The sequence below is a fragment of the Choristoneura fumiferana genome, chromosome 19 (assembly GCF_025370935.1).
Source record: "Choristoneura fumiferana chromosome 19, NRCan_CFum_1, whole genome shotgun sequence".
Lineage (NCBI taxonomy): Eukaryota > Metazoa > Arthropoda > Insecta > Lepidoptera > Tortricidae > Choristoneura > Choristoneura fumiferana.
This window is the reverse complement of record NC_133490.1, coordinates 6,500,579-6,525,550: the sequence shown is the minus strand read 5'-3', so window position 1 is coordinate 6,525,550 and position 24,972 is coordinate 6,500,579. Positions and strand designations below refer to the sequence as shown.

The 24,972-nt window shown below is 41.2% G+C and overlaps 1 protein-coding gene across 1 annotated transcript in view; it reads left to right on the top strand.

The window, feature by feature from the left end:
• Positions 1 to 24,893, top strand: part of LOC141438734 (uncharacterized) — a 35,968-nt gene extending 11,075 nt beyond the window's left edge. The window contains exons 4-26 of the mRNA XM_074102661.1: positions 115 to 249; positions 681 to 858; positions 1,718 to 1,909; positions 2,273 to 2,437; positions 3,212 to 3,409; positions 3,899 to 4,048; positions 4,723 to 4,828; positions 5,103 to 5,164; positions 5,596 to 5,724; positions 6,169 to 6,313; positions 6,745 to 7,355; positions 7,706 to 7,918; positions 8,758 to 8,871; positions 9,411 to 9,509; positions 10,992 to 11,189; positions 12,725 to 12,876; positions 13,993 to 14,085; positions 15,284 to 15,405; positions 16,070 to 16,221; positions 16,921 to 17,056; positions 17,661 to 17,781; positions 18,842 to 18,960; positions 20,114 to 24,893. Of these exons, the coding sequence (XP_073958762.1) occupies positions 115 to 249; positions 681 to 858; positions 1,718 to 1,909; positions 2,273 to 2,437; positions 3,212 to 3,409; positions 3,899 to 4,048; positions 4,723 to 4,828; positions 5,103 to 5,164; positions 5,596 to 5,724; positions 6,169 to 6,313; positions 6,745 to 7,355; positions 7,706 to 7,918; positions 8,758 to 8,871; positions 9,411 to 9,509; positions 10,992 to 11,189; positions 12,725 to 12,876; positions 13,993 to 14,085; positions 15,284 to 15,405; positions 16,070 to 16,221; positions 16,921 to 17,056; positions 17,661 to 17,781; positions 18,842 to 18,960; positions 20,114 to 20,276 (3,753 nt within the window). The 3' untranslated portion in view covers positions 20,277 to 24,893. The remainder of the gene's footprint in view (positions 1 to 114; positions 250 to 680; positions 859 to 1,717; positions 1,910 to 2,272; positions 2,438 to 3,211; positions 3,410 to 3,898; positions 4,049 to 4,722; positions 4,829 to 5,102; positions 5,165 to 5,595; positions 5,725 to 6,168; positions 6,314 to 6,744; positions 7,356 to 7,705; positions 7,919 to 8,757; positions 8,872 to 9,410; positions 9,510 to 10,991; positions 11,190 to 12,724; positions 12,877 to 13,992; positions 14,086 to 15,283; positions 15,406 to 16,069; positions 16,222 to 16,920; positions 17,057 to 17,660; positions 17,782 to 18,841; positions 18,961 to 20,113) is intronic.
• Positions 24,894 to 24,972: the final 79 nt, after the last annotated feature.

Genomic DNA, 24,972 nt, shown 5'->3' with positions numbered 1-24,972 from the left:
GGGTGGCGCAGGATCACGCTGTAGCGTTCTTTGGGGAAGGCATATGTGCATCGGTGGACGTCTTTCGGCTGAAGGTGATGATGATAATGATGTTAAGCGTGCCTGCATTTTCAGACGTGCTGTGACGAGTGTTCCTTTGGGATTCTCACCGGAGAGTCGCAGGGCAAGGAAGCATGCGGAGGACCGGTGGAAACGGACGTCAGTCCGGTTACTTATTTAAGGAAAAACATTTATTATAGGTGTTGTGTGGTAAGAATAACTAATTTAAATGCATTACAAATTTTATAGGTATTGATAAACTAGAATTTTAGTTTAATTTGCATTAGTGTTCCTAGTTAATAATAATGAATTAATGGGTAGCCTAGAGTTAACTGACTTAACATTCACTACACTACAGAATATAGGTAGAGTCATTCACGATGACGCGTGCCATGGTTCTTATTACAATATCTTAAATGTCTAATTTTGACAAAATCACGCGTCTTTGTGGATGGCACTAGACTAGGTATACTTCTGTACGATCTGGTTCTATTTAAAATATTTATATCTCAGTTACATCTTTCTACGCAGTTGACTTCTGGAGTATATCGTGGCGTTCTAATTAAATACGTAACGTAATCATATTTTTAGTTTTAAAACATGATAATACCAAACTTAACATCAATCAATCTACCCTTCAGGAAGCGGCATCAAAGCCTGAGACCACGACAGAGAAGAAAGTATCATCAACGATGGAAGCAGTGAGGCAGGTCTGCAAGCCAGGGTCCTGCGAAACGGACCAGGAATGTGACGATTCAGACGGGGTGGTGAGATGCCCCTGTCGGAAGGGCTTTAGAAATCAGGGCGGCACTTGTAAAGGTAAGGTAAATTTTAATGGTGTAGTATGTAATACTAATTAGTATTACAAATCTCTGCACCAGAAGATCGTCAGAAGAGCAAATTGTTGAACAATATACTTTTTCTATTGAATAGTTTACTGAAATGAGAAGATAAAAGTACGTAGAAGAACACCGACATAGCTTAGCGAATTAGTTCGTTGAAGTGGCAATGTGCAGGCCATATAGCATGGAGAACAGATGGCCGCTGGGGCCGAAAAGTTCCCGAATAGAGACGATTGATTTGGTTAAAGTCGCGGGTTCACGGTGAATGCAGGCCGCTTCCAAACAAATAACTGGAGGCCTATATCTAATAGTGGACATCCTACAGCTGATATGATGCTGATATGATATTTACTTGTTGTAAAGTTTCTCATGTTTTTACGTTTTTTAATATTTCGTTTTAATGAAGGGTTTCAGAGTACTTGTGCTTTGCAAATCAAGGTTATTTTCGGTGACTGACGACATTGTGAGGGTTGTCAGCATCCGCTGGATGCAAGTGGCAAGTTATCGTTCAGTAATGGACGTCTTGCAGCTGATGATGATAGTGAGATCTATAATAATTATAGACCTGCTTCAATTACTTCCACAATACTATGATCATGCGCCTTTTGTCTTCACTGGTAATCAAGAACCAAAGCTATTATCCCCGAAGTATTTTCACCCTAAAAGAAACCGAAATGTTCAAATCTGTTTTAGATTCCTTTCCCTTATTATCCTATATTTATTCTTGGCTGACAGTCTATCCGAAAACGCTGGTAGTTAAAAAAAAGTGACATGTAAAAGAGCCCTTTGCAGCCTATTTCAGGATAAACGTTTTAAATTTTGAACTTCCTTCTTAGATATAAACGAGTGCCAACTTCCCCGCCCTCCATGCCCGAAGTACCTGTGCGAGAACACGATAGGTGGCTACAAGTGCAGCGGCAAGCAGATGGCCGAGGGCGTCACCGCGGCTCCGACTGTTGCGCCCGCGCCGAAGATTGAAATATTATGCCCTACTGGCTTCAGAGTTGGTTCTAAAGATGAATGTGTTGGTAAGTGTCGCTCTGCTTGTTTAAAGGTATGCCAAAAAAATGGTCGTGGTCTGCATAAAGCCGCGGGTTAAAGGTGGATCTGGTGGTGCAGGCCGCTTCCAAACAAGCAACTGGAGGACTATATCTAACAGTGGACGTCCTACAGCTGATATGATGATGATGAATAGTTTACTTGTTGTAAAGTTTCTCATGTTTTTACGTCTTTTAATATTTCGTTTTAATGAAGGGTTTCAGAGTACTTGTGCTTTGCAAATCAAGGTTATTTTCGGTGTATCTAGGCTATAAATAAAATGGGCTATTTACACAGCGGAGTTTTCTAGTAATTCTTTCAAATGTATAGCCACATTATCTTTCCTTTCCTAGATATCAATGAATGTGCTGAATCCACTGACAACCTGTGTTTCAAAGAGGACCATGTGTGCCACAACATTCCTGGCTCCTTCAAATGCGTGCCCATTAAGAAGCGGGAAGTGGGGATCAGCTGTCCGGCGGGATTTAAGCGCAATGTGGTCAACCAGGTTTGCGATGGTAAGGAAATTCATATGGTCTCTCTATCTCTTCTGTCTCTTCCACTATTAGAATAAATAATCTGATACGTCATCATAATATTATTACCTGGTCTTGAAAGAGATTTTCATGTAATATTTAATTTTTATGTCGTATGAACTCTATAGTATTTATATCCTCAAAACAAGTAGGGTCCATCAAATTACGACGGAGTCATAATCGATAAATCCATACATGGTAGAACTAGAAATGCGGAGCAAAAGTACCAGAGTCTATTATCAGCACTCCATTATCGTTAAACGTCAGAACTGTTAGGTCTGTGGTCACAGATAGATTAGAGGAGAAAAGTTCTCAAGTGGTGACTAAATACGAACCGGAAGATGAAACGTTGGCAGGCCTCTCACTGGGTGGACTGACGACATTATGAGGGTTGTCAGCATCCGCTCGATGCAAGTGGCAAGTTATCGTTCAGTAATGGACGTCTTGCAGCTGATGATGATAGTGAGATCTATAATACTTATAGACCTGCTCCAATTACTTCCACAATACTATGATCATGCGCCTTTTGTCTACACTGGTAATCAAGAACCAAAGCTATTATCCCCGAAGTATTTTCACCCTAAAAGAAACCGAAATGTTCAAATCTGTTTTAGATTCCTTTCCCTTATTATCCTATATTTATTCTTGGCTGATAGTCTATCCGAAAACGCTGGTAGTTAAAAAAAAGTGACATGTAAAAGTCCCTTTGCAGCCTATTTCAGGATAAACGTTTTAAATTTTGAACTTCCTTCTTAGATATAAACGAGTGCCAACTGCCCCGCCCTCCATGCCCGAAGTACCTGTGCGAGAACACGATAGGTGGCTACAAGTGCAGCGGCAAGCCCGGCAAGCCGATGGCCGAGGGCGTCACCGCGGCTCCGACTGTTGCGCCCGCGCCGAAGAATGACATATGCCCTGCTGGCTTCAGAGCTGGTTCCAATGATGAATGTGTTGGTAAGTGTCGCTCTGCTTGTTTAAAGGTATGCCAAAAAAATGGTCGTGGTCTGCATAAAGCCGCGGGTTAAAGGTGGATCTGGTGGTGCAGGTCGCTTCGGACAGAAGCAACTGGAGGCACAGAATGGATAATAGTACAAGTCTGGAGGTCTATGGAGGAGGCCTAAGTATGTCAGACCGTGGACGTCCTACAGCTGTTATTTGGGTGATGATGAAAAAATGGTAGAAAAAAAAGAGTTGTGGTATTATACAATAAAGAGCAGAACGGAAGCCACAAAGTTTTGAATACTCCTAAACTAATCTAGCTAAGCTTCAAGTAGGTGTCTCGTATTCTTGTTCAAATTATCAAGAACAAACATCTCATAAATAAAATTAATTAATTTCGCCGTGAAGATATTATTTGAAATAGCTCTATTGAAGGATATCAGCTCTTCTCATCTCTTCGCGCTGATCTATAAAAAGGTTAATCAACATGAACTCTGTTACCAGACATAGACGAGTGCGAGGAACGGCTGGACGACTGCCAGCGTCTGTCGCAGCATTGCATCAACACGCACGGCGACTTCTTCTGCCAGGACCACGTCTCCAAGCGATGCGCGCCAGGGTTCAAGGTCAACAGTGCCACTGGAATCTGCGAAGGTATGATACTTTAGATTGGACCTTTTTTGGCCTTAAAGACCGAACGATACTTGGTAAGAGCAGCTGATAGCGAACCTTGAGGTCCGTAATTATATGTGTCGGCGACCGATCGTAAAATTCGGTAGATCACGAAATTCCTAGGCATATCGTAAAATGATGAATGATCTGCCTAAACTGGCCAAATCATGAAATGGTGGCGTTTCATGATATGGCTAGAAATTTCATTATCTGCCTAAACGTCACTAGGCAAATCGTTAAACGGTGAGTTTTGATCGATATGGCGGATGTCCCTTAGCCAATTAATGAAATGGCGCCATTTCACGATATTGCCTAGGGATTTCGTAATCTGGAAAATTTTACGATCGGCCGCCGACATATGCATAAAGAATTAACTTTTGTCCGTGACTTCGTCAGCGGAGAATTCGTTTACCACGCATCCGCGATTTTTCAGGTTTCCGGGTTCTAATTTTTCTGGTTTAATTTCATCCTTTTTATTTGTAAGACCCAGGGTCTTCAACTCTAATGCCATGCCAAATATTATCACGATCGAACTCACTAGTGCTAACTCTCGCTAGTGGTAAGGTACTAAGATAAGCTTTGCTTATGTTGGGATCAGGTTAGGTAATTTATGTAATTCAAGAAAAGAGATAGAAATTAATAAAAAATATTTTCAGATATCGACGAGTGCGAAGAAAGCGCTGAAGTGTGCAGGCGGAACCAGATCTGCATCAACCTGCCAGGAGCTTACGACTGCAAATCCAAAATCAGCACGTTGCCCAAGTGTGTACATACCACAACTTCGTGTATTCTATGCCCCTTCTTTTAAACCTAAGCCACATTATTTTTACAGAGCGATGGATAACTTTGACTAAATACCATCCTAATTTTTGATTCAAAACAGTATCACGCATTTAACACGGTACATTTTAAACATCGAACAAAATGTATATAAATAATGACCAACCACTTAGGGAAAAATTCCAGGTTCATTTTAAAACATTTTGAGAGGATAACATGTCAAAAAATCATAATAAAATATATTCCTAATTTTCAGGTTGACTACTAAGTCATGTCAGGAAGGAACAAGAATGCGGGTAGGGAGCTCGATTTGCGAAGGTAAATAACAATTCTTATCTTCATTGTCCGTTTTGGTAGTTAACACAAAAATAATACTCAGATCTAGGAAATACTTACTCGTACCTAGTAGTCATTTTTAAATCAGTTTGAAATTTCAAATTAGATACTTACTATTTTTTTCTCTCACTCTTCTTCCTACTTCGATTCCTTACAGCCTCCCACAGATGACGAATAAAAGTAATCTCTCTACCAATTTGTGGACTTAGCCACGCAAAATTGTGATTAAGTATATTCACTTATGACTTATGAGTTTCAACTGCATTACAGCAATACACTAGTGACTACGACTTAGACTGAAACAACAAAAACTTAGGAGCTATTTTGTGATTAAGTATCAAGTCATTATAAATCACGGAAGCATAAAAAGCTGATTTTTGAGCACACCGTGACTTTTCACCCTCACGTTCCAGACATCGACGAGTGCCGGGAAGGCACACACTTGTGCGACCAGTTCCAGAACTGCATCAACACATTCGGTGGCCACGAGTGCCGCTGCAAGAAAGGCTTCGGGCTCGATTCTGCGTCAGGGTCATGCGTAGGTTAGTAACCGGTTGTGCAAATGTAAAATTTGCATCCAATCGCTCTTTGGTTTCCATTTACAAGTGGTTGGTTGAGTTAGCGCGCGCGGTGCGCTGTTATACTTTCAACTTCCTTCTCAAACATACCTCTTATTTGTGGCACACATGGCGTATGTACCCGCCTGAGGACAGCAGACATTATGTTCTATCCAGTTGCTTGCTAGCTTTATGTCTATGACTAACACCAGTAACTCTGGTTGTTTTACACCGTCATTAGTAACTGTTTGTTTTGTTTCTTCGTTATTTTTTTAGGCAAAAGCGTATAAAATACAAGACTTTACTCTAGTTCATAGACGTTATGCATTCTGATATATCTGATAATGTACCTTTTACTTTTAGGTACCTACTTATTACATTTTTTAGCATCTTCTTCTGTGAATTAATTTCCTGTAAATGGATGTTTAGACATAGACGAGTGCGAAATGAAGCTGGACAACTGCGGGCCGGGGATGTACTGCCTCAACGTGCTGGGATCGTTTACTTGTACGCGTCGCTCCCCCACCACCTCTTCCACCACATCCCAGTACGAATATGAATACTACGACACCGAGTAAGTTTGTCTTTAGTTAGATGTAAAAAGAGGCACAGTGTGCAACTAACGACACCGCGGCGTAGTTGATTTTTTCTCAGAGCAGCTTTTATTAAACCTGGTCAAAGAGTAGCTCTACCCTGTACTAGGATTTACTAAACCGTACACAGGCGCAGATCCGCAGCGTCGTATCCTTAAACAAATGCACGCATGCTTTTGAAATCGAACACCATTGAAAGATCTAGCGCAGGAATTTAGTTTTGATCTTTTTGAATATCTCTTCAGATAGTCCCAAAGGAAAATCAGCGCCGTTCGCAAGACCGGCAATCTTTGCTGATTTGGGGCTATTTTGTGACATGCACTCTTCGAATGTTGACACGAATTAATGTTTTCTTTCTGTCTTCACATTTGAAAACATCATAATTTTCTACAACTTCAACTCTTTTTTTCAGTGGTGAAGACAACTCTACGAACGATGTTGGGTCAGCACAACCACCTGCGTCAACTTCGAGTACGTCTCGACCGACACCTAAACCTACTAATCCCAAACCAACTACCCCTAGACCGACTACCCGCAGACCAACCACCCCTAAACCAACTACTCCTAGACCAACAACTACTTCTACTACGACTCCGAGACCAACGACAACATCCACAACAACTTCTACATCAACAACCACATCAACCACTACACCCAAACCAACGTTACCACCATACCGCCCTCCACCATCGAGATACAATCCGTACGGTCGCCCAACAAGCACCAGACGACCATTTACTAGCAGACCGTATCCTGCATACCCGCCGACTTCCACAACTGAACCTACAAGACCTATTGGCCCAGATAATGGTAGATTTCCTAGTGTCGTAGTTCCAGTACCTACTGACCCAGATATAATTGAGAAAGAGAGGAATCCTGATGGAGGATATGAAGTGAATACAGGGGACCTGCCGAAGGACAGATGGATTAATGTCATCGACAAAGATAAGCCAGAGGATTTCGATATTAATGAGCTGCATTGTCTGAATGGTTATGAGAAGAATAGTGCAGGAGAATGCGTGGGTGAGTAGCGATATTGAGTTTATTCATGGTTAACAAAACGAAATAGCCCTTGAACTCATTTTAAGATCGTTTTAATTATAAAAACGTTGTTGTTTTTTTTAAACTCGGAAATTTCAACTAATTTCCACTCGAGCATAAAATTGATGCCATGTGAATGATTCATAAAATTAATTCAAAATATTTCAGCCTGTGAACCATCCCTAAAAATCCCTAGAGAGACCATCATGTCTTTGAACATCGGCAACATTGCGCCGAAAGATTTTTCAATCTCAATTAAAAATTCTTTGAAATCTTTCAAAAAGGTATGCAGTTTTACCACTTTCAAAAATATCCCTTTCTACTGTAAACAGACATAGACGAATGCAACGGCCGTCACATTTGCGGTGCTCTGGAAGCATGCAAGAACGAGCAAGGCGGTTACCGCTGCGATTGCATCCCAGGCTTCATGCGCGATGGCAACCACGACTGCGTCGTCATCCCCACCCCCACCACTTGGCGGCCCACCACCACCAGCACCACTAGACGTGCTAACAGAAGGACCACCACCACATCTACTACCGCTGGTAAACTGTCTTATGTGGAAGCTCGTAACAATGAGTAAACTGACTTCCATTGCGACTACATCCTGGACTTCATGTGCAATGGCAAGCATGACTGCGTCGTCATCCTCACCCCCTCCACTTGCTAGTGCTCTTGCAGCTCAGCCAAGTGGATATCCGGTCGAGCTCACCTTGACAAGGAACCACGGATTGTTTCGAAACAGTCAGGCGTTCCTCGAGTATTAAATAAGCGAGTGACTCCAACCCTTAAATAATTATATCTGTGTCTGATGATAGTTGTAACTCCTAGAAGTTCAATAGTGGGGATCACGATTTCATGATTCATTTACCAATGTCAACCAATGTGATTGACAAGATCAAGATGACCTCCTTAAAGCCACGGGTTCAAGGTCCTCCTTAAAGACGACCCGATGGCCTAGTGGTTAGAGAACCTGACTACGAAGCTTGAGGTTCCGGGTTCAATTCCCGTGTCGGGGCAGATATTTGTATGAAAAATACGAATGTTTGTTCTCGGGTCTTGGGTGTTTAATATGTATTTAAGTATGTATCTATCTATATAATTATATTTATCCGTTGCTTAGTAGTTAGTACCCATAACACAAGCTTTGCTAAGCTTACTTTGGGACTAGGTCAATTGGTGTGAATTGTCCCGTGATATTTATTTATTTATTTATTAATAGGTATCTCAAAAAATGTCGCTAAAAATAAATAAATAAAAACCGTTTATTTTAGATCATGAGATCCATATTAGGTGTTAGTTATAAAGTTACTTACATAGTATGTTAGTAGAAATTGTTAACTAAGACATGACATGATGATGAGATTATTCATTCATTTTCCAGCGCCCACGCCGTCGCCGGAGTGGTCTTATCCTCCGCCGCCGCCCAGGCCTCGGCCAGACCCACTGTTCTGCGAGATGGGGTATAACTTCAGTCCCAATCAAGGCAAATGCGTTGGTAAGGAGTACTTTAAAACTTTTAAATAACATACGTCCTAAACAGCCGAGTGGTTATAAAATTCATTCCTCAGTCGGGGCAGATACTTACATATCTATATTCTGTTTTCAAATGTTGTATGTTTAATATGTTAGCTATCCATTGCCTATAAACATCGATCAGTTTGGGATTTGGTCAATTAGTGTCAAAGCCTATGATATATATATATTTTTTACATTGTATCTAAATTTCGCAATATTCTGCGTAAAAACAGAACCCTCGGTGCACTGTTTTCACTGTCACCTTGTCCATATTTTACCCCCGACCCAAAAAGAGAGACGTAATAAGTTTGACGCCAATGCACACCTTTAAAATTAAACTGAAACAATTCGAATTTTTTTCATTTGAAAATTCAACCTTATCGTGTTTTATTTCAAGTTTATTTTGGAACTGTGAATCTCTCTCTCTCTCTCTCTCCCTTTGTGTGTGTGTGTGTGTGTGTGTTTGGCATCATAGCTCTCAAACGGATGGACTTTCACTTATATTTTGTAATCTTTTAGACACAGACGAGTGCGCTACGAACCGACACTCATGCGTGTCAAACGAGAGATGTGTCAACGTCGAGGGCGGGTTCCGCTGTGAAACACCAGCACCTGCAGGTATGATCCTCAGTCCCCAGCATTAATAATGTTCCACATTCCACTGCAATGTTACTGTTATCCTTCAAGTAACTTCTTAGTCGGCTAAAATGGAACCCTTTTCTTATAGGTTCACTTTGTTGTCCGTCTGTTTGTCAAGACCCTTTTTCTCAGAAACGCTGGGAGGTATCAAGCTGAAATTAATTCATATATGCTACCCTTTCAGGTGAATAGTTGGAATAGTGAAAAAAAAAACTTCTAAGTCAACACAATCAAAATATAAATTCATTCATTAAATAATAGCTTGTACAACAAGAGCATAAAACAAGCCATTTTACCCAAGACGTTCATAAGCCACGTGGATAGACACGACGAGGGGAAAATGAGTTTAAATGCTCGAGTTTTACACTCTGCTTTTCACTTAGATTGCGAGGAAATGAAATAGCAACAGTGGAAACAATTGTTCACTTTTGTTACCTTTGATTTTTTATGCATTATATTATTACTATTTTTAATTATATTTTATTAGTGTTATTGATTTATTTTGATTGATTTTAGGTTTTACATAAACTAAAAAATATTAAAAAATATGTAGAAACTTTTTTGTTTGTGGCTGTTGACACCTGATTACCTTGGTCTTAGACGAAGATTTTACTTTATGAACTAGAGCATAAAAAGTCGTTTTATGTCGCCTAGATCCAGCATAAACACGAACTTTACGAGCATGAGATGTGAAAAAAGTGTTTTCTACAAATCGGTGGGATATCGAATCCTTATAGGGTACTTCCAGTTGTCCTTCAAACATGAAATTAGATGTGAAATTAGCTCCTGCAGCAAATATTAAAATTCTTAATTTTATATATACCTGTTCGACCCCTGTTCCCCCTGTTCGATAAAACGACCCAACACTGCTTACATTTTGCCCAGGAAGGGCTTTATTAGCACTGGATTTTCATGATACCTATACTACGGAACCCTGTATGGACAATTAAAGTTTTTTTTTAAACGGATCACGAATTAAAGATCTTGAACGGTCAAGATCTTCGTCATCCAAGCTACAGAGCTAGAATGGCAATGCGTACGGCGTAGACAATACGGTATTTGACTATTTTGTATATGTTTTATAAATTAAAACTACACATTGCCTATTATCGAATAGAAAAACAATTTTTAAGCTACTTTTACAAATAACAAAGTTATAAAGGTTTGAAATTCAAGATTAGACAGAGAAAGACATACTGGCATGTGACGTCACACGCCAGTACCGCCATACTTGCTGCATAGAGAAAAGCGTTTGAGAAAGAGACAGGTGTACAGATTTTTCAAAAAATCACTATAAATCCAATTTTCAACCGATTTAAATTTTCTCTTCGCTAAACACTATCTGTTTATCTATATTTTCATAATAATATTAAGATATGGCAAAATCAGGAGTTGTCAAATACCGTATTAGCAAAAGCTTTTACTTACAAAACGTTTTTAATAAACATTTGTTTTTTTAAGTGACAGTCCCGCCTCGAGCCCGTCCTACAGAATCCCGCCCGCGCCTCAGCGACAACAACGTGATCACAGTGGGCGCCCAGTACGGGCAGCGGGGACCCCGGTACCTTAGGCCTTCGTACTCGCGGCTACCCAATTCCGGCGCCATTGTGGCCTCCTGCCCTTGGGGGTACGAACAGACCCCGGACAAATTGTGCTTCGGTGAGTGTTGAACGAAAGAATTTGATGTTTTAAATTTTCGCGGTTTCTACAGCTACAGCAGACTACAGCCTTCTGTAGTCAGGAGAGCTATTGCTAGAGCTATTTAATTCACATCATTCAATTTCCATTTTAGTTTTTGTAACTTAAAGTTGAGGTAGGTACCTACTTATTAAATACGGTAAATAAAAAAGAAGAAATTAAATACAATACTAAATTAAAACTTAAATAAGAAAAAACCGGCCAAGTGCGAGTCGGACTCGCGCACGAAGGGTTCCGTGCCATTATCTATACAATATTAGACATTAGCAAAAAAGGAAAAAAAAACAAGTTTTTGTATCGGAGCCCCCCTTAAATATTTATTTTATTCTGTTTTTAGTATTTGCTGTTATAGCGGCCACATAATTCTATACATAATCTGTGAAAATTTCAAGTGCCTAGCTATTACGGCTCAAGACATAGAGCCCTGTGACAGACGGACGGACAGACAGCGGAGTCTCAGTAATAGGGTTCCGTTGGCACCCTTTGGGTAGGGAACCCTAACTATTTAAAACTAAATTTAACTATAAAATGGCCCCGTGTGCGGCATAGTGCCCATAAGGCTAGTAGCGTTTCTACGTTGGGTAGTTGTTAAAGAGATAGCTGCCAGTCCTTTTATCAACCAGGAGCTTTTGCAAATCTTTTAAGAGATTTTTTGTATCTGTTTCATTTATAATATTTTTTGGAATTTTATTATAAAAACGTATGCAATTTCCCAGAAACGACTTTTTGGTTTTAGCCAGTCTGTAAGTGTGTTTCTAGTAGCCTTTGGCTTATCGACGTTAGTCGGAAAATCACATGTTCTTCCTTACATACATGATTATTTCAAAAACATAAAGCGATGGCAGGGTTAGGATACCTGTTTCCTTAAAAAAAAGATCTTAGTGATTCACGCGTCTTCAAATTATAAATGGCTCTAATGAGGGCTATCGCGAATGAATTCGCCGCTAGAGGCGCTAGTGTAGCGTGAGGTCTCCGAAATGTCAAATCTCATAGTTTTTGGGTGAGTTACGCGGATTTATTTATAATAAGATTTTTTTTGTGAATATTTTGCATAGCCTAAAATTAATTATGGCAATTATGCGTTACGGGGCAATGAATGTCTGTGTTTTGAGACAGTTTTGTCTTTCGGAAACTTTTGTCTTCCGTTTTTTTCCGAACAAAACGGGCCTTAGCAACACTGTGGTTGCTGGATATTTTTATGGTACGGTTTTAAGGTGTTTTAAATATGATTTTAATCTAAACTTTGTTTTAACGCCCGTAATAACAGACTGAAAGCCACACTTAAAAACCTCACGCAACAGTGCGCCATCTAGTGAGACAAAAACGATAGCCCTCATTGCTTTCTTTTGTAAGATAAAAATTTACTCAATGTCTGCAACAGTTCCCCATAAAATAAGGCCGTACAAAATAATGCTATTAAAGTAAGCAAAATGTATCATCACCCACCTTCTCTTAAGATCTCATATGCCTTGACCACTACTTTCTGCTTCTTCCAGACATTGACGAATGCGCCCGCAACGTGTCAGATTGCGGCCCCGTGCAGCGCTGCGAGAACTTCTTCGGCGGGTACTCGTGCCAGTGCCCCGGCGGCCACCGCCTGCTGGGACAGACAGAGTGCGAAGACGTCGACGAGTGCCAGTATGGCATCGTACGTAGATACTTGCACCTCCACTTGCATAAGTTGGAAAACCCCCGACTTTGTCACTTCAAAGTTCAATATCTCAAAACGGCTGAACCGATTTTGATGAAACATGTCGAAGAACCATCGCTAGAAAACCTGATTTCAAATTAAATAAAAACCGCATTCAAATTGGTCCACCCGTTTATGAGCTACGGTGCCACAGACAGACACACATAGCTTAACTTAGAACAGAGGGCTCAAAAAGGGCTCATTTATATAATGTCACTTTTTAAAACTGCCCGCGTTTTTGAAATACCCTCTTTGCGAAGAAGAATGCGTTGCAAGATTCAGAGAAGACAAGTATTTTTTTTTTCAAAAGATAAATTATATTGCAAACTTTTTTTCATCACACTTGCTCGTAAACAGTGTCGTGACATGCAGGCTAACTTGGTTGCAATCCCTTTAATAAAACCCAAGGGCCCTTTTTTGCGTATAACGCCTAATGGCGTTGCTGCTGCGCGTACTAATAGTGGTGCACGACCGGCGGGAGCACCACGCACGCGCGCCTCAGGCTCATGCTGCGGGGAGGGGGAGGGGCGGCGGGCTGCTGGCGCTGTCCAACACCTGCGCCAGCGGTATCGGAAATTTATGTAAAAAATGATTTTTTTTTATCTTGTACTAATATACAATTTTACTCGCAAATGTGATGAAAAAAATTGTATGTCGCACGGGCGGTACTAGAATTACGAACATCGACTCATTAAAGCCCTTCGACTTCGGGCTTCTAATAGACTCTCGTTCGTAATTCCTTATTTACCTCCCTTAAGACACAATGTACCTACTATTCTGAATGTAGGCTGCAAAAGGTGCTTTAACGTAACTCTTTGTTATACAGCCACAGCGCTTTCGATTTTATGATAACTGTTTTAGAGTTTATCTTTAATGAAAACGTGATTACTTATGTACATGCTGCCAAAACGGCAAACGCAGCTACTACTACGCTGCAATGAACAAAACGGTTCTTCATTCTACTAGGATGAGATGTGTGGAGTTGTTGGATGGAATAATAGATTCTAGCGGAATCTGTTTTAGACCATAAGTTCAGGTTATACCTACTCATCGGTCACTTTATTTTCTTTCCAGCCTTGTTCGTACACCTCAAAGTGCATCAACACGATTGGTTCTTACCGCTGCGAGTGCAACGCTGGCTTCCGCAATGCTCCTTCCAACGACAAGGTACGTTATGTTGCCGCCACGTTGCCACGTAGCAGCTGCCACTGAGTGTCATGTGTTGTTTTTCAATATTGTTTCAATTCTATTCGTTTATTACTTATGCAGACTAAAATAATTGGCCCTGTTAGTAACTATGATTGGTTATTTGGAGTCTTTTTGTATTTTTTATTTCAACTCCAAATTTGTTACTTTTACGGTCATCCCGTAAAACCATATCGAAAATACAAACTGAGACACGGATGCAGGAGTACAGACACGAATTTCTCCTATGCACACATATCTCAGGTTGCTTTTTCAGGTTGCTGTCCAGTGGTAGTGTAGGGGTATGGCACGCAGCACGGAATGTTGAGGACCTGGGTTCGATTCCCAGCGCTGGTCTCTTTTTCTGGTTTTCTGTGCATCCATGTCTCAGTTTGTATTTTCGACCTGTTAGTAACATTAAAATAACTTTTGCGTACGTACCTACAACACAAATAATCTGACAGCGCCGGCCAGGGAGTAAACCAAGAAGGAGCAGCCGCTCTGGTGCCAGATAACTAGGGACGCCATTTTCCAATTCAAAATAAAATTATGATGGCGCTTTTTGAGAAGTGCGGAAGCGGTGTAGGTGTAGACAATCTCGCTCTACCTCGATCAAGGGCTAGAGCTGGCGTTGCACTCTGATAGAGAGTCGTACCAGCAGGGCTACTACGAAACTCGAAGTTCGTGTCGTGCGGTCCCACTCGCTCTCGTATTAAATAGTATAAGTGTCAGAGGGACCGGATTCCCCATCATGATCATGTTATCATTAGGGGTTTAAAAACCCCTAATGATAAAAGACCTATCCAACGATACCACTACAAGGTTGGATGAGAAAAAAAAATCACCCCCACTTTACGTCTATGGGAGGTACTCTAAAAAAATTGTTTCTGAATTTTTTATTGTACCATTTTGTCGGCATAATTTACGTATATAAGTATTCGTGCAAAATAATAGCTTTCTAGAACTGATAGTCCCTGAGCAAAGCCGCGGACGGACAGACAGACAGACAGACAGACATGGCGAAACTATAAAAGTTCCGTAGCCAAATTGGCAGAAACGGAAAAATACAGTCAATTACAGCTTGCGCCTTACAGAGGAATATAACATCGTTCGCTTCAGCATTTACAAGATCAGCTTGGTTAATGCCCTTCTGCCAAATACTTAATATAAGTCTCATCAGGTATGCGTGGATGTCGACGAGTGCTCCGAGACGCCCAACGTGTGCCACCAGGGCTGCACCAACACCTGGGGCTCTTACCGGTGCTATTGCAACAAGGGGTACAAGCTTGACCTGGATGGCAAGTAAGTCATATACTATATACTATACTATCGGTCATGATGAGTATGGAAGTAACTTAATGGTTCTCAACTATAGTCTGCACCTACATAGACGACCGGTTGGCCAAGTGGTTAGAGAACCTGACTACGAAGCTTGAGGTCCCGAGTTCTATTCCCGGCCGGGGCAGATATTTGTATGAATAATTCGAATGTTTGTTCTCGGGTCTTGGATGTTTAATATGTATTTAAGTATGTATTTATCTCTATAAGTATGTTTATCCGTTGCCTAGTATCCATAGTACAAGCTTTGCTTAGTTTGGGACTAGGTCAATTGGTGTCAAAGTGTCCCATAATATTTATTTATTTTTATTTGCTAGGACCATTCCCCGTATCAAACATAGACTGTTACTGAACCAGTGTCTACATCGTCGGCCTTGTCTGCAATTATTATGAGCTGGGATAGAGATCATTCGCTGCCATCGCTGGGGACTTATAAATAAAACTTAAGTATAATAAGTTGAAGTGACAATGGGGCAGCCACATCGCTCGAAGAACAGTTGGGGAAGAAATATTTACGAATAGCGACCACGAACCGGAAAATGCAGCGTTGGCAAACCATTGTCCAACAGTGAACGTCTTCTGGCAAGTGAAGATGTTGCTGATAATTGATAAACCAGTGATATTTCAGGAAATGTGTGGACGTGGACGAATGCGCCGAGTGGGCAGCCAGCCGCGGCCGGGGCCGTCTGTGTGGCGGTGACTGTGTAAACGAGCCTGGGAGCTACCGGTGTGCCTGTCCGAAAGGCTACCGTCTCTCAGAGGACCAGCATAGCTGTATCGGTGAGAGCATCTGACATTCCTGGTGTTTTTAATTGTTGGTCGATTGTGATTGATTTACGTTTTGTGAGGGCTCTGGCATTGGTATTCTTTTACCCGGTAATAATAGATGCCATCAAATTGAAATATAATTCATGCATAAAACTTATTACATTTTTTTTTATTGGACTCGATGGCAAACGAGTAAGTGGGTCTCCTGATGGAGACAAATTAACATTGGTAACCTATTGTTAGCCTACAAATATATCCTTTTGCTGACAAATAAATAGAATACTTAGTTTTGCACGTCATAACGAGATGGAACACCAGACAGGTGCCTACCCCATATGCGCCTCTATGTCTGCCTTAACACCATATAGATCTAACTTTATGGTCTCCCCACATCTATCGACGCGAAATCGGCTTAAGCTGACCAAAAAACGCTTTATAACCGCGCAATAAGAGCGAAAAAGAGGTCTTCCCGTCGGTAAACGTCGTTTCGCGTCGGCTGAGCCGATCATTGTCTTTTTCGCTCTTATTGCATGGACACAATGAGTTTTTTGATCGGCTAAAGCCAATTCCGCGTCGATAGGTATGGGGTGATCCCTGGAGGTACAATCGCTTTCACCATTTCTTTCTGTCACATGTTAAAGGCTGTGAGTAGAAAGAGATGGTGAATCATCATCGTCATCAAGTCATCATTGTTGTCCTTGCCTGTTCCAGACATCGACGAGTGCGACACAGGCGAGGCAGAGTGCGCGCGTTCTGGAGATGCGCACCAAGTCTGTCAGAATACGCGTGGTAGCTACCACTGTCACACCATCAGCTGTCCCACTGGGTACCAGCTCGAGGCCAAGCAGTAAGTAGGCCCTACATGATCAACAAGAGAAGGAAAAAACCCTCATTCGGGCAAGGGCGGATCCACCGTTGTGGGCACGATGGGCATGCCCGCCCACAGCCCAAATAGACTATATAGTAACGACACATTTTCAAAAATCGTTCATGAGTCATGAAATCGGTTAATTATTTTTAAGTGAGCCTGCATTCACAACGGTATTGTATCCCATGTTATTTTTGATTTCCGTTAACTTTAAGAGAACATTCAACAGGTAAAAAATATATATATTTGTTTTCCATAAAGTTATTACCAGGGCCCAATTGCATAATAAAGTACAAGCTAATAGTATTAGTGAATTTCAATACAAAATCGCTAATAATATTAGCTTGTACTTTGTTATGCAATCGGGCCCAGGTAGTTTCTAATATCACGGTGTATATTAATCCATACTCAATTTCATCTAAATCGGATCAGCTGTTTAAGCGTGAAAAGGTAACAGACATACCTACAGCGTAAATGCGAAAGTGCATTTATAACACCTACTTATTTGTAAAGATGGACAGGGCCTTACGTCTTCCGGTTCAGCATTTATTCACTATGAATAGTAATATCTTGTCGTGTTTAGTCGGTGCTCGCGTATCCAGCGGTCGTGCCCGATGTCTGACTGGAGCTGCCTGCACCAGCCCAGCAGCTACAGCTACAACTTCATCACCTTCGTCGCCAACATCTATCTGCCGATGGGGAGCGTGAGTTCTATTATACAGTTTTTAATCGACTTGGAAAAAGATTAACAGTCGAGGGCATAAATATCTATAAAGCCCGTTCAAGGGCGGATCACAACCCTAATAGACTTGTGAAGACACACTTTGACGGTCTATTATTGAGATCGGTAGGCTGACGATAATAAACGCCATCCCTTAATAAAATGAAAAAAAAAAATACAGTGAAATGATTTTCGGGTGACTGTGACCACAACCTTTTTTGAGGGCTGGATCCGCGCCTGATAGCATTAAATATAATTATGTATACATCGACCTTATGATTAGTGGCATAAAGGTGTATATATATTTATGCTGACTGTATGTATGTTTACATGTTACATCACCATCATCATCATGTGAACCGTAGGACGTTGACTGTTGGACAATAGGCCTCCCCAAATTCGCCATAGACCTTTAGTTGCTTAGATGGGAAGCGGCCTGCATCCACCGTGAACCCGCGGCCTTAACCAGGTCATCCATCCATCTCGTTGGTGGACGTCCTAAGCTGCGCTTACCTTACGAGAAGTTTTCGGCCCCAATACCAGCAGCGACAACAGGCCATATAGTTCTCCGTGCTATATGGCCTGCCCATTGCCACTTCAACGAGCTGATTCGCTTGGCTATTTTATTATTTTTATTTTATTTATTCGACCGGATGGCAAACGAGCAAGTGGGTCTCCTGATGGTAAGAGATCACCACCACCCATAAACATATACAACACCAGATGCGTTGCCAACCTAGAGGCCTAAAATGGGATACCTGAAGTGCCAGTAATTTCACCGGTTATCTTACTCTCCACGCCGAAACACAACAGTGCAAGCACTGCTGCTTCACGGCAGGATTAGCGAGCAAGATGGTGGTGACGATAATCCGGGCGGACCTTGCACAAGGTCCTACCACCAGCAAAGCAGCTATGTCGGTGATCCTCGACATCTTTAAAACTATAAGTTGGATTGTAAAAAATCTATTTTTCTTAGTTGGACAAGGTATAGTAGGGTACCTCACAATAAACTTGACGTTGACGTGACTCGTTATGTTGGGCAGGTGGACCTGTTCACGATGCACGGACCGGCGTGGGCGGAGTCGTTCATGAGCTTCGAGATGCGGCTGGTGGGCGTGCAGGCCGGCCGCGCCGTGCAGCCCGCCGACCTCAGCTGCTTCGAGTGAGTACTGCCTTGGGTTATCATCATCATCATCATCATCATCAGCCGGAAGAGGTCCACTGCTGAACAAGGCCTCCGCCTTAGAACGCCACCATGAACAACAACTCGCCACTTGCATCCATCGGTTTCCCGCAACTCTCACGATGTCGCCAGTCCACCTAGTGGGAGGTCTGCCAACGCTCGTGGCACTCGGGTGCCACTCGAGGACTTTTCTCCCCCAACGGTCATCTGTTCTTCGAGCGATGTGGCCCGCCCCTTGCCATTTCAAATTGCATATTTTTCCAGCTGTCGGTGACTTTAGTTCTTCGACGAATTTCCGTATTCCGGGTTCTATCGCGCAAAGAAACTCCAGGCATAGCTCATCATCATCATCAGTCACTATTTTTCTCTTAATTTGAGCAAGGCTTAGAGGATTAAAAGGCTAAAAGACTAAGGGGCTACATCAGGACAAGCCATTCGAATTTTCAACGACCGTATATAGTTTAAAAATAAAAAAACAATTGGCTGTAAATGCTTTAGTAAGGCGTAAGCGACACAGAAGAGACGTGTGGGAAGGGTGGGAGTTGCAGTCGCGGCGCCCCTTGAATCAGACTTCATACTAAACATATAGATCTACTAACACTATCCCACCCACCCACTAACCCCTTCAAATAGCGAACCTACTTACTGTGTTAAAAATAAAGTTGTGTTAAATACTTGTGGTGTATACTATCATTTAATAATATTGTAAATCTGTTTAAACAAATACACCTCGTTGAGTTTCTTGCCGGATTCTTCTCAACACAGGTTTTTCCGAACCGGTCCGGTGGTAGATTTTTTGACATTCATAAGTGCTTGTTATAGCCTAAATTTAATGAAGATATTTTAACTTTGACTTTGACCTCGCGATCCAAAGCAGACAGAAGAGAAGAGGCTGAGACACGGCGCGGACGCAACGCTTCGACATCTGACCCTTTCCTACGAAGTGCAATATTAGAACTTCGTGTCTTGCCGTCCCGCTGACGCTCATATTATTTAAAACGAGAGTGAGAGGGACGAAGCGATACGAACTTCGAATTTCGTAGTAGCCCCTCAGCGCCCCGTCCGCGACGCGCCCCTGTCCCACGTCTCTTGTGGGCTTGCGCTAAACCCGTTCCATTGACCATTGTTGCAGCACGCGGCCCAGCGGCAACGTGTGCGTGGTGTCGCTGCTGTGCTCGCTGGCGGGCCCGCAGGTGGTCGAGCTGGAGCTGACGATGTCGCTGTACCAGCGCGGACAGTTCGCCGGGAGCGCCGTCGCCAGGCTCATCGTTATAGTGTCGCAGTACGAATACTAGCACTACCACTAGACTAGGTAGCACTACTTAGGCGTTAGGAAGTCAGGATATTTGTTCTGTAGGGGGCCAGTAAATTACGTCACACTTTTAAGGTGGGCGGAGGGGGACAGGAACAAAATAATAGCGATTTTCAGAATAACAATAACCTAGTCCTGAGTCGCGCGAGCAGAGCGGTGGCGCGTAGTGTGCGTGCTCCTGAGAGGAAGGGCTACGAAATAGCCTGAAAAATGTCGAGCTAAACTCGGTTTAAGACGTGAGTTATCCGTTATAATATCATTTAATACAATAACCTAACCAACAAAAAGTTGGAAAAGCCCCGACTTTGTCACATCAAAGTTCAATATCTTAAAAACAGCTGAACCGATTTTGATGAAACTTGTCTAAGAACCATCGCTGGAAAACCCTGATTTCAAATAAAAAAAACGCATTCGAATCGGTCCACCCGTTTAAGAGCTACGGTGCTACAGACAGACAGACACACATGGCGGTCAAACTTATAACATCCCTCTTTTTGCGTCGGGGGTTAAAAATAGGTGTGACAGGAGGATGGGGCACAAGATTGGTGTGACGTAGTTTATGGACGGCCTCTAATGTCAAACACTGGCTGCCCAGGGTTAAAACGAGCAAGCGGATCATCTGATGGAAAATTACCACCACCGACCATGAGTACCATTAACTACTCAAGCTCGGCCTTTTAAGAAAGTAAAAGCCCTTTACGTGACTGTTACATAATGACCGGGTACCAGGATACAGGGTCCGTCTACTTTGGGATCCATTGTATAATTAATGGTTGCATGTAATCTCCTGGTGTTATATGAAACATTTTTTTTCACTAGAAGCAATAAAATACTAGTGAAGCATGAAACGAGCCAACAGGCGTGTTTCATAATAACATCCACGGGTTTTTAGTGCATAATTATGTACATGTTACATAGCTTTATCTTCACACATATAATAAACAAAACAAACTAATATTTGCAACAAAGTGAGTGACGCACGCACCACATCTGTCTGTCCACTGATTTATGGCACCGCAGGCAGCGAATTTTTGACGTTAGTAGTCTCTAGTTTTAGCAGTAAGTGACCGTGCTTGGCAAATGGTGCTCTAAAGTCATTAAAAATGTTTTCTTTCTCTAACTTGTATATGCCGTTGATTAAGGAACATTAGACTGCTGTTTTTATAAAATACGCGGTGAAAACCTAGAACCCACTTAAGCGTCACTCTTTGTCCTAATAATCAAGGTCTTTTGTGGCCAGGATGTGGCAGATGTGTGTAAGTATCTAACTGTAGGAGTCTGCCCCTATACTACTAAATGCAAAATTCGAACTCGTATCTTGCAGTCCCGCTGACTGGATGAGCTGAAATTTGTATGGCGGCGCCCACGGCGGCTCGCGGCGGGCGCGCGAGAATGCATACAAATTTCAATTCTCGTCTCGCCTCGCCAGTGGAAAATCACCATTATACTGTTTAATACGAGAGTGAGAGGGATGGTACGATATGATCTTCCATTTTCGGATTTCGTAGTAGCCCCTGTCTATAGTGCATTAGTAAATAGTCGGTTTAAATAAAAAGGTCTATGAAAGCTCTTTGATTAAAATTTGTTGTCAACTTGACTCAGATTTTGGTTTTTTTACTACCAAATAATTAATATAAATATTTCCTTTGTTTTTGTCTTTGATGATGGACTTCATTTACATTAAAACAAATAATAGACATTCGACTCTTCTTTAGTAGCCTTTGTAGAAATAAATGTAAATATGTATGTTAGTCTGTAAGGTATTTATTGTGTGGGCCAAGTTGCCTGAAATAAATGAATTTATTATTATTATTTGTTAGTAGGTATGAGCTATAAAGGAGAAAGGTACGGCGTATTTTAAGATTTTTAGGTGCAAACACACATGTGCGTGAGTCATCGAGTCACGAAAACGTTGCGAAAACGCATATACGCGTTGCATTACTAAATGCGTAACAGTCACGGCCTAGTGACTACTTTTGGAACTAAGTTTAATTCATCGCTACTTATAGGTTCTTGTTTTATACATTAATAATATAAGGAATTAGTCTAAGTTTTTGTTATATTTATTTCTACCACAAAGCAATTATGACAGGTATTTAATGAAATAAATCCAGATAAATCATCTCCTAAATCGAGTTTAGCTCGGCAATGTTTCGGGCTCGCGACTCAGTGGCTGCTGCAACACGCGCCATCAGGGCGCGAATAATACGAATTAGCTAAACTCGATTTAAGACGTGAGTTAGGTGTCCGGATTTATTTAATTAAATATGAGTCTCATGGTAGTTTTATGTTCAAAATGATGACAGGTGTCGGAAACGACCACATTGGTCATGGGAAGTGTTCCTATATTTGTGCGTTTCACGTTCGATTACCTAACGATTTGTTTTGGAATGAGTTAGTGGGATGTAATAATTTTGACATGTACAGTGAAGCTCAAAAGTAGCTAAACAGTTTAGTGTCCTGACATTTTTAGTAATTTGATTTGATTACTGTTCTGTTATTTACTGCGACAAAGTGTAAAGTTGTTACTTAAGTAAAACTCATTTCCACGGTAGGCAGAAAGAAAAGTGTAGGTACAGTCAACGTCATAAATAAGTGATCATTTCTGTACCTTGTCGCTTTCAGTCATTACACAATTGTGTATGGCTTTTACAACATGACGTTAAAGTGACAAGGTACAAAAGTGATCACTTATATGACGTTGACTGTACTAAAAAGATGAGTTAAAGGCGACTTCAGTTATAAGAGCTTTGTGATTTCTACAGTAGACTGTTTGTAAATAAAACTATGAAATAAATTGGAATATATCTTTTTATTTTTCATTAAGCACAAGCGTTTCTGTTACACCATCTTGATAAACTGTTATCTGTTTATTTACACATACATAATTATAAAGTGCATGTGACGCAATTCAACTGAAAAGGCAACTGTCAAGTGGAAGTTTTGTCCTGCATCCCTTTCTTGCACGTACGTTTTCAGTGAGAGACACTGATATTCTGAGAGCTGGTAAACATTTTTGGGGTACAGTCACGGTCACGAGCGTTAATTTGGGACCGACTTAAGATCGAATACGTCATTTTGTATGACAATTCAAAGGATTTTTTTGACGAAATGGGTCCCAAATGAACGCTCGTGACCGTACCTACTTACTATGTATTTCAGGCAGCGTAATCATTTACAATTCTTCCTTTATAACTCAACACAACACACAAGCTGGCTGTAGGTTAGTGGAAAAGATCGCTCTATTTTAATGAGGAGACTGTCTATTTTCTATCCTGTTTTTTAACCCCCGACGTAAAAAGAGGGGTGTTATAAGTTTGACCGCTATGAGTGTCTGTGTGTCTGTATGTCTGTGTGTGTCTGTCTGTTTGTCTGTGGCACCGTAGCTCTTAAACGGGTGGACCGATATGAATGTGTTTTTTAATTGAAAGCAGGTTTCCTAGCGATGGTTATTAGACATGTTTTATCAAAATCGGTTCAGCCCTTTTTGAGATATTGAACTTTAAAGTGACATAGTCGGGGGCGTTTAAACTTTTTGTTGGTTAGGTATCTGAAATTTTTGGCTTTTAAACTTACTGCTTTGTGGTGTTAAATAAAGAATATACTTTACTTATTATATAACATTCCTTCATCGCACAATAGGTACCTAGTAGGTATGTCCCGCCGAAATAAACTGACTATTTAAAAATAATTTTACATTTTCAGTTACCTATAATATTTCGATATAATCTCAATATGTGTCAAATATATATTTTGATTGTAAGTACTTAGGTATATTTTCTAAGATATCAGGCCAAGTTATCGACCCGACTAAATTATCTAGCTCGTATATTTGTTTAAAGTTTATTTCATACTTCAGGCCGATTAAGCCTTGCATACAACCCTTTAGCCAGTTCTGTGTTTTATCCTTTAGATATCATATAAGTAGAAAATAATGTACAAATTGTACGTTACCTCAAATACAAACGCTTGAAAAATGTATACACATCAGCTCTCAGACCATGCCGGCCCACTAGTAGGAGCGACCGACGGTGCGACGAGCGTACAATCTGTTCATTGTGTGTGCTGTCAGGCGACCACTGTGCGACGAACATTCCGACCGCGCAATGGATAAAGAAATGCTCGTTTCGCCGCGTGCCGTTCGAGTACAGAGGTAACCTCACCGTGAGAGGCAAAATGTCCCTTGAACATTTTCTTTCCCAATTGAATCGCTCAACATATAAAATGATTAGATCCGCAGATCACAACGTAAGATATACTGGTTCATTCTGAGGCGCTGCCTTCGTAAAATTATCCGGAAGCAAGCTCCCAACATACTTAAATTGCACCAAATTTAACCTTAAACGACAATAGATAAATTATATCTAAACAACAGATGCAAAATAATTTGTATCACTAAGGTCTGGTCCCCGAGTACCTCATATCGCTCCAACAAATATAAAAATAATAAAAATATTTATCTTAAAAATAAAAATACACTTCATTTCTATCGGTACGCCATTGACAATGTTTGTGTATTGGCTGTTGGCGTGTTTCCAGCCGTTATCTTTGGCACTTGAACAGTGATTATAGTATGTTTTTTTTAAGGTGTCCCGATCTCTTTTAACACCCCCCCCCCCCTTTCGAACAAAGCCATTGTATTCTATTATGTCCTCAAGAGCCTCAGTTTAAAATGAACG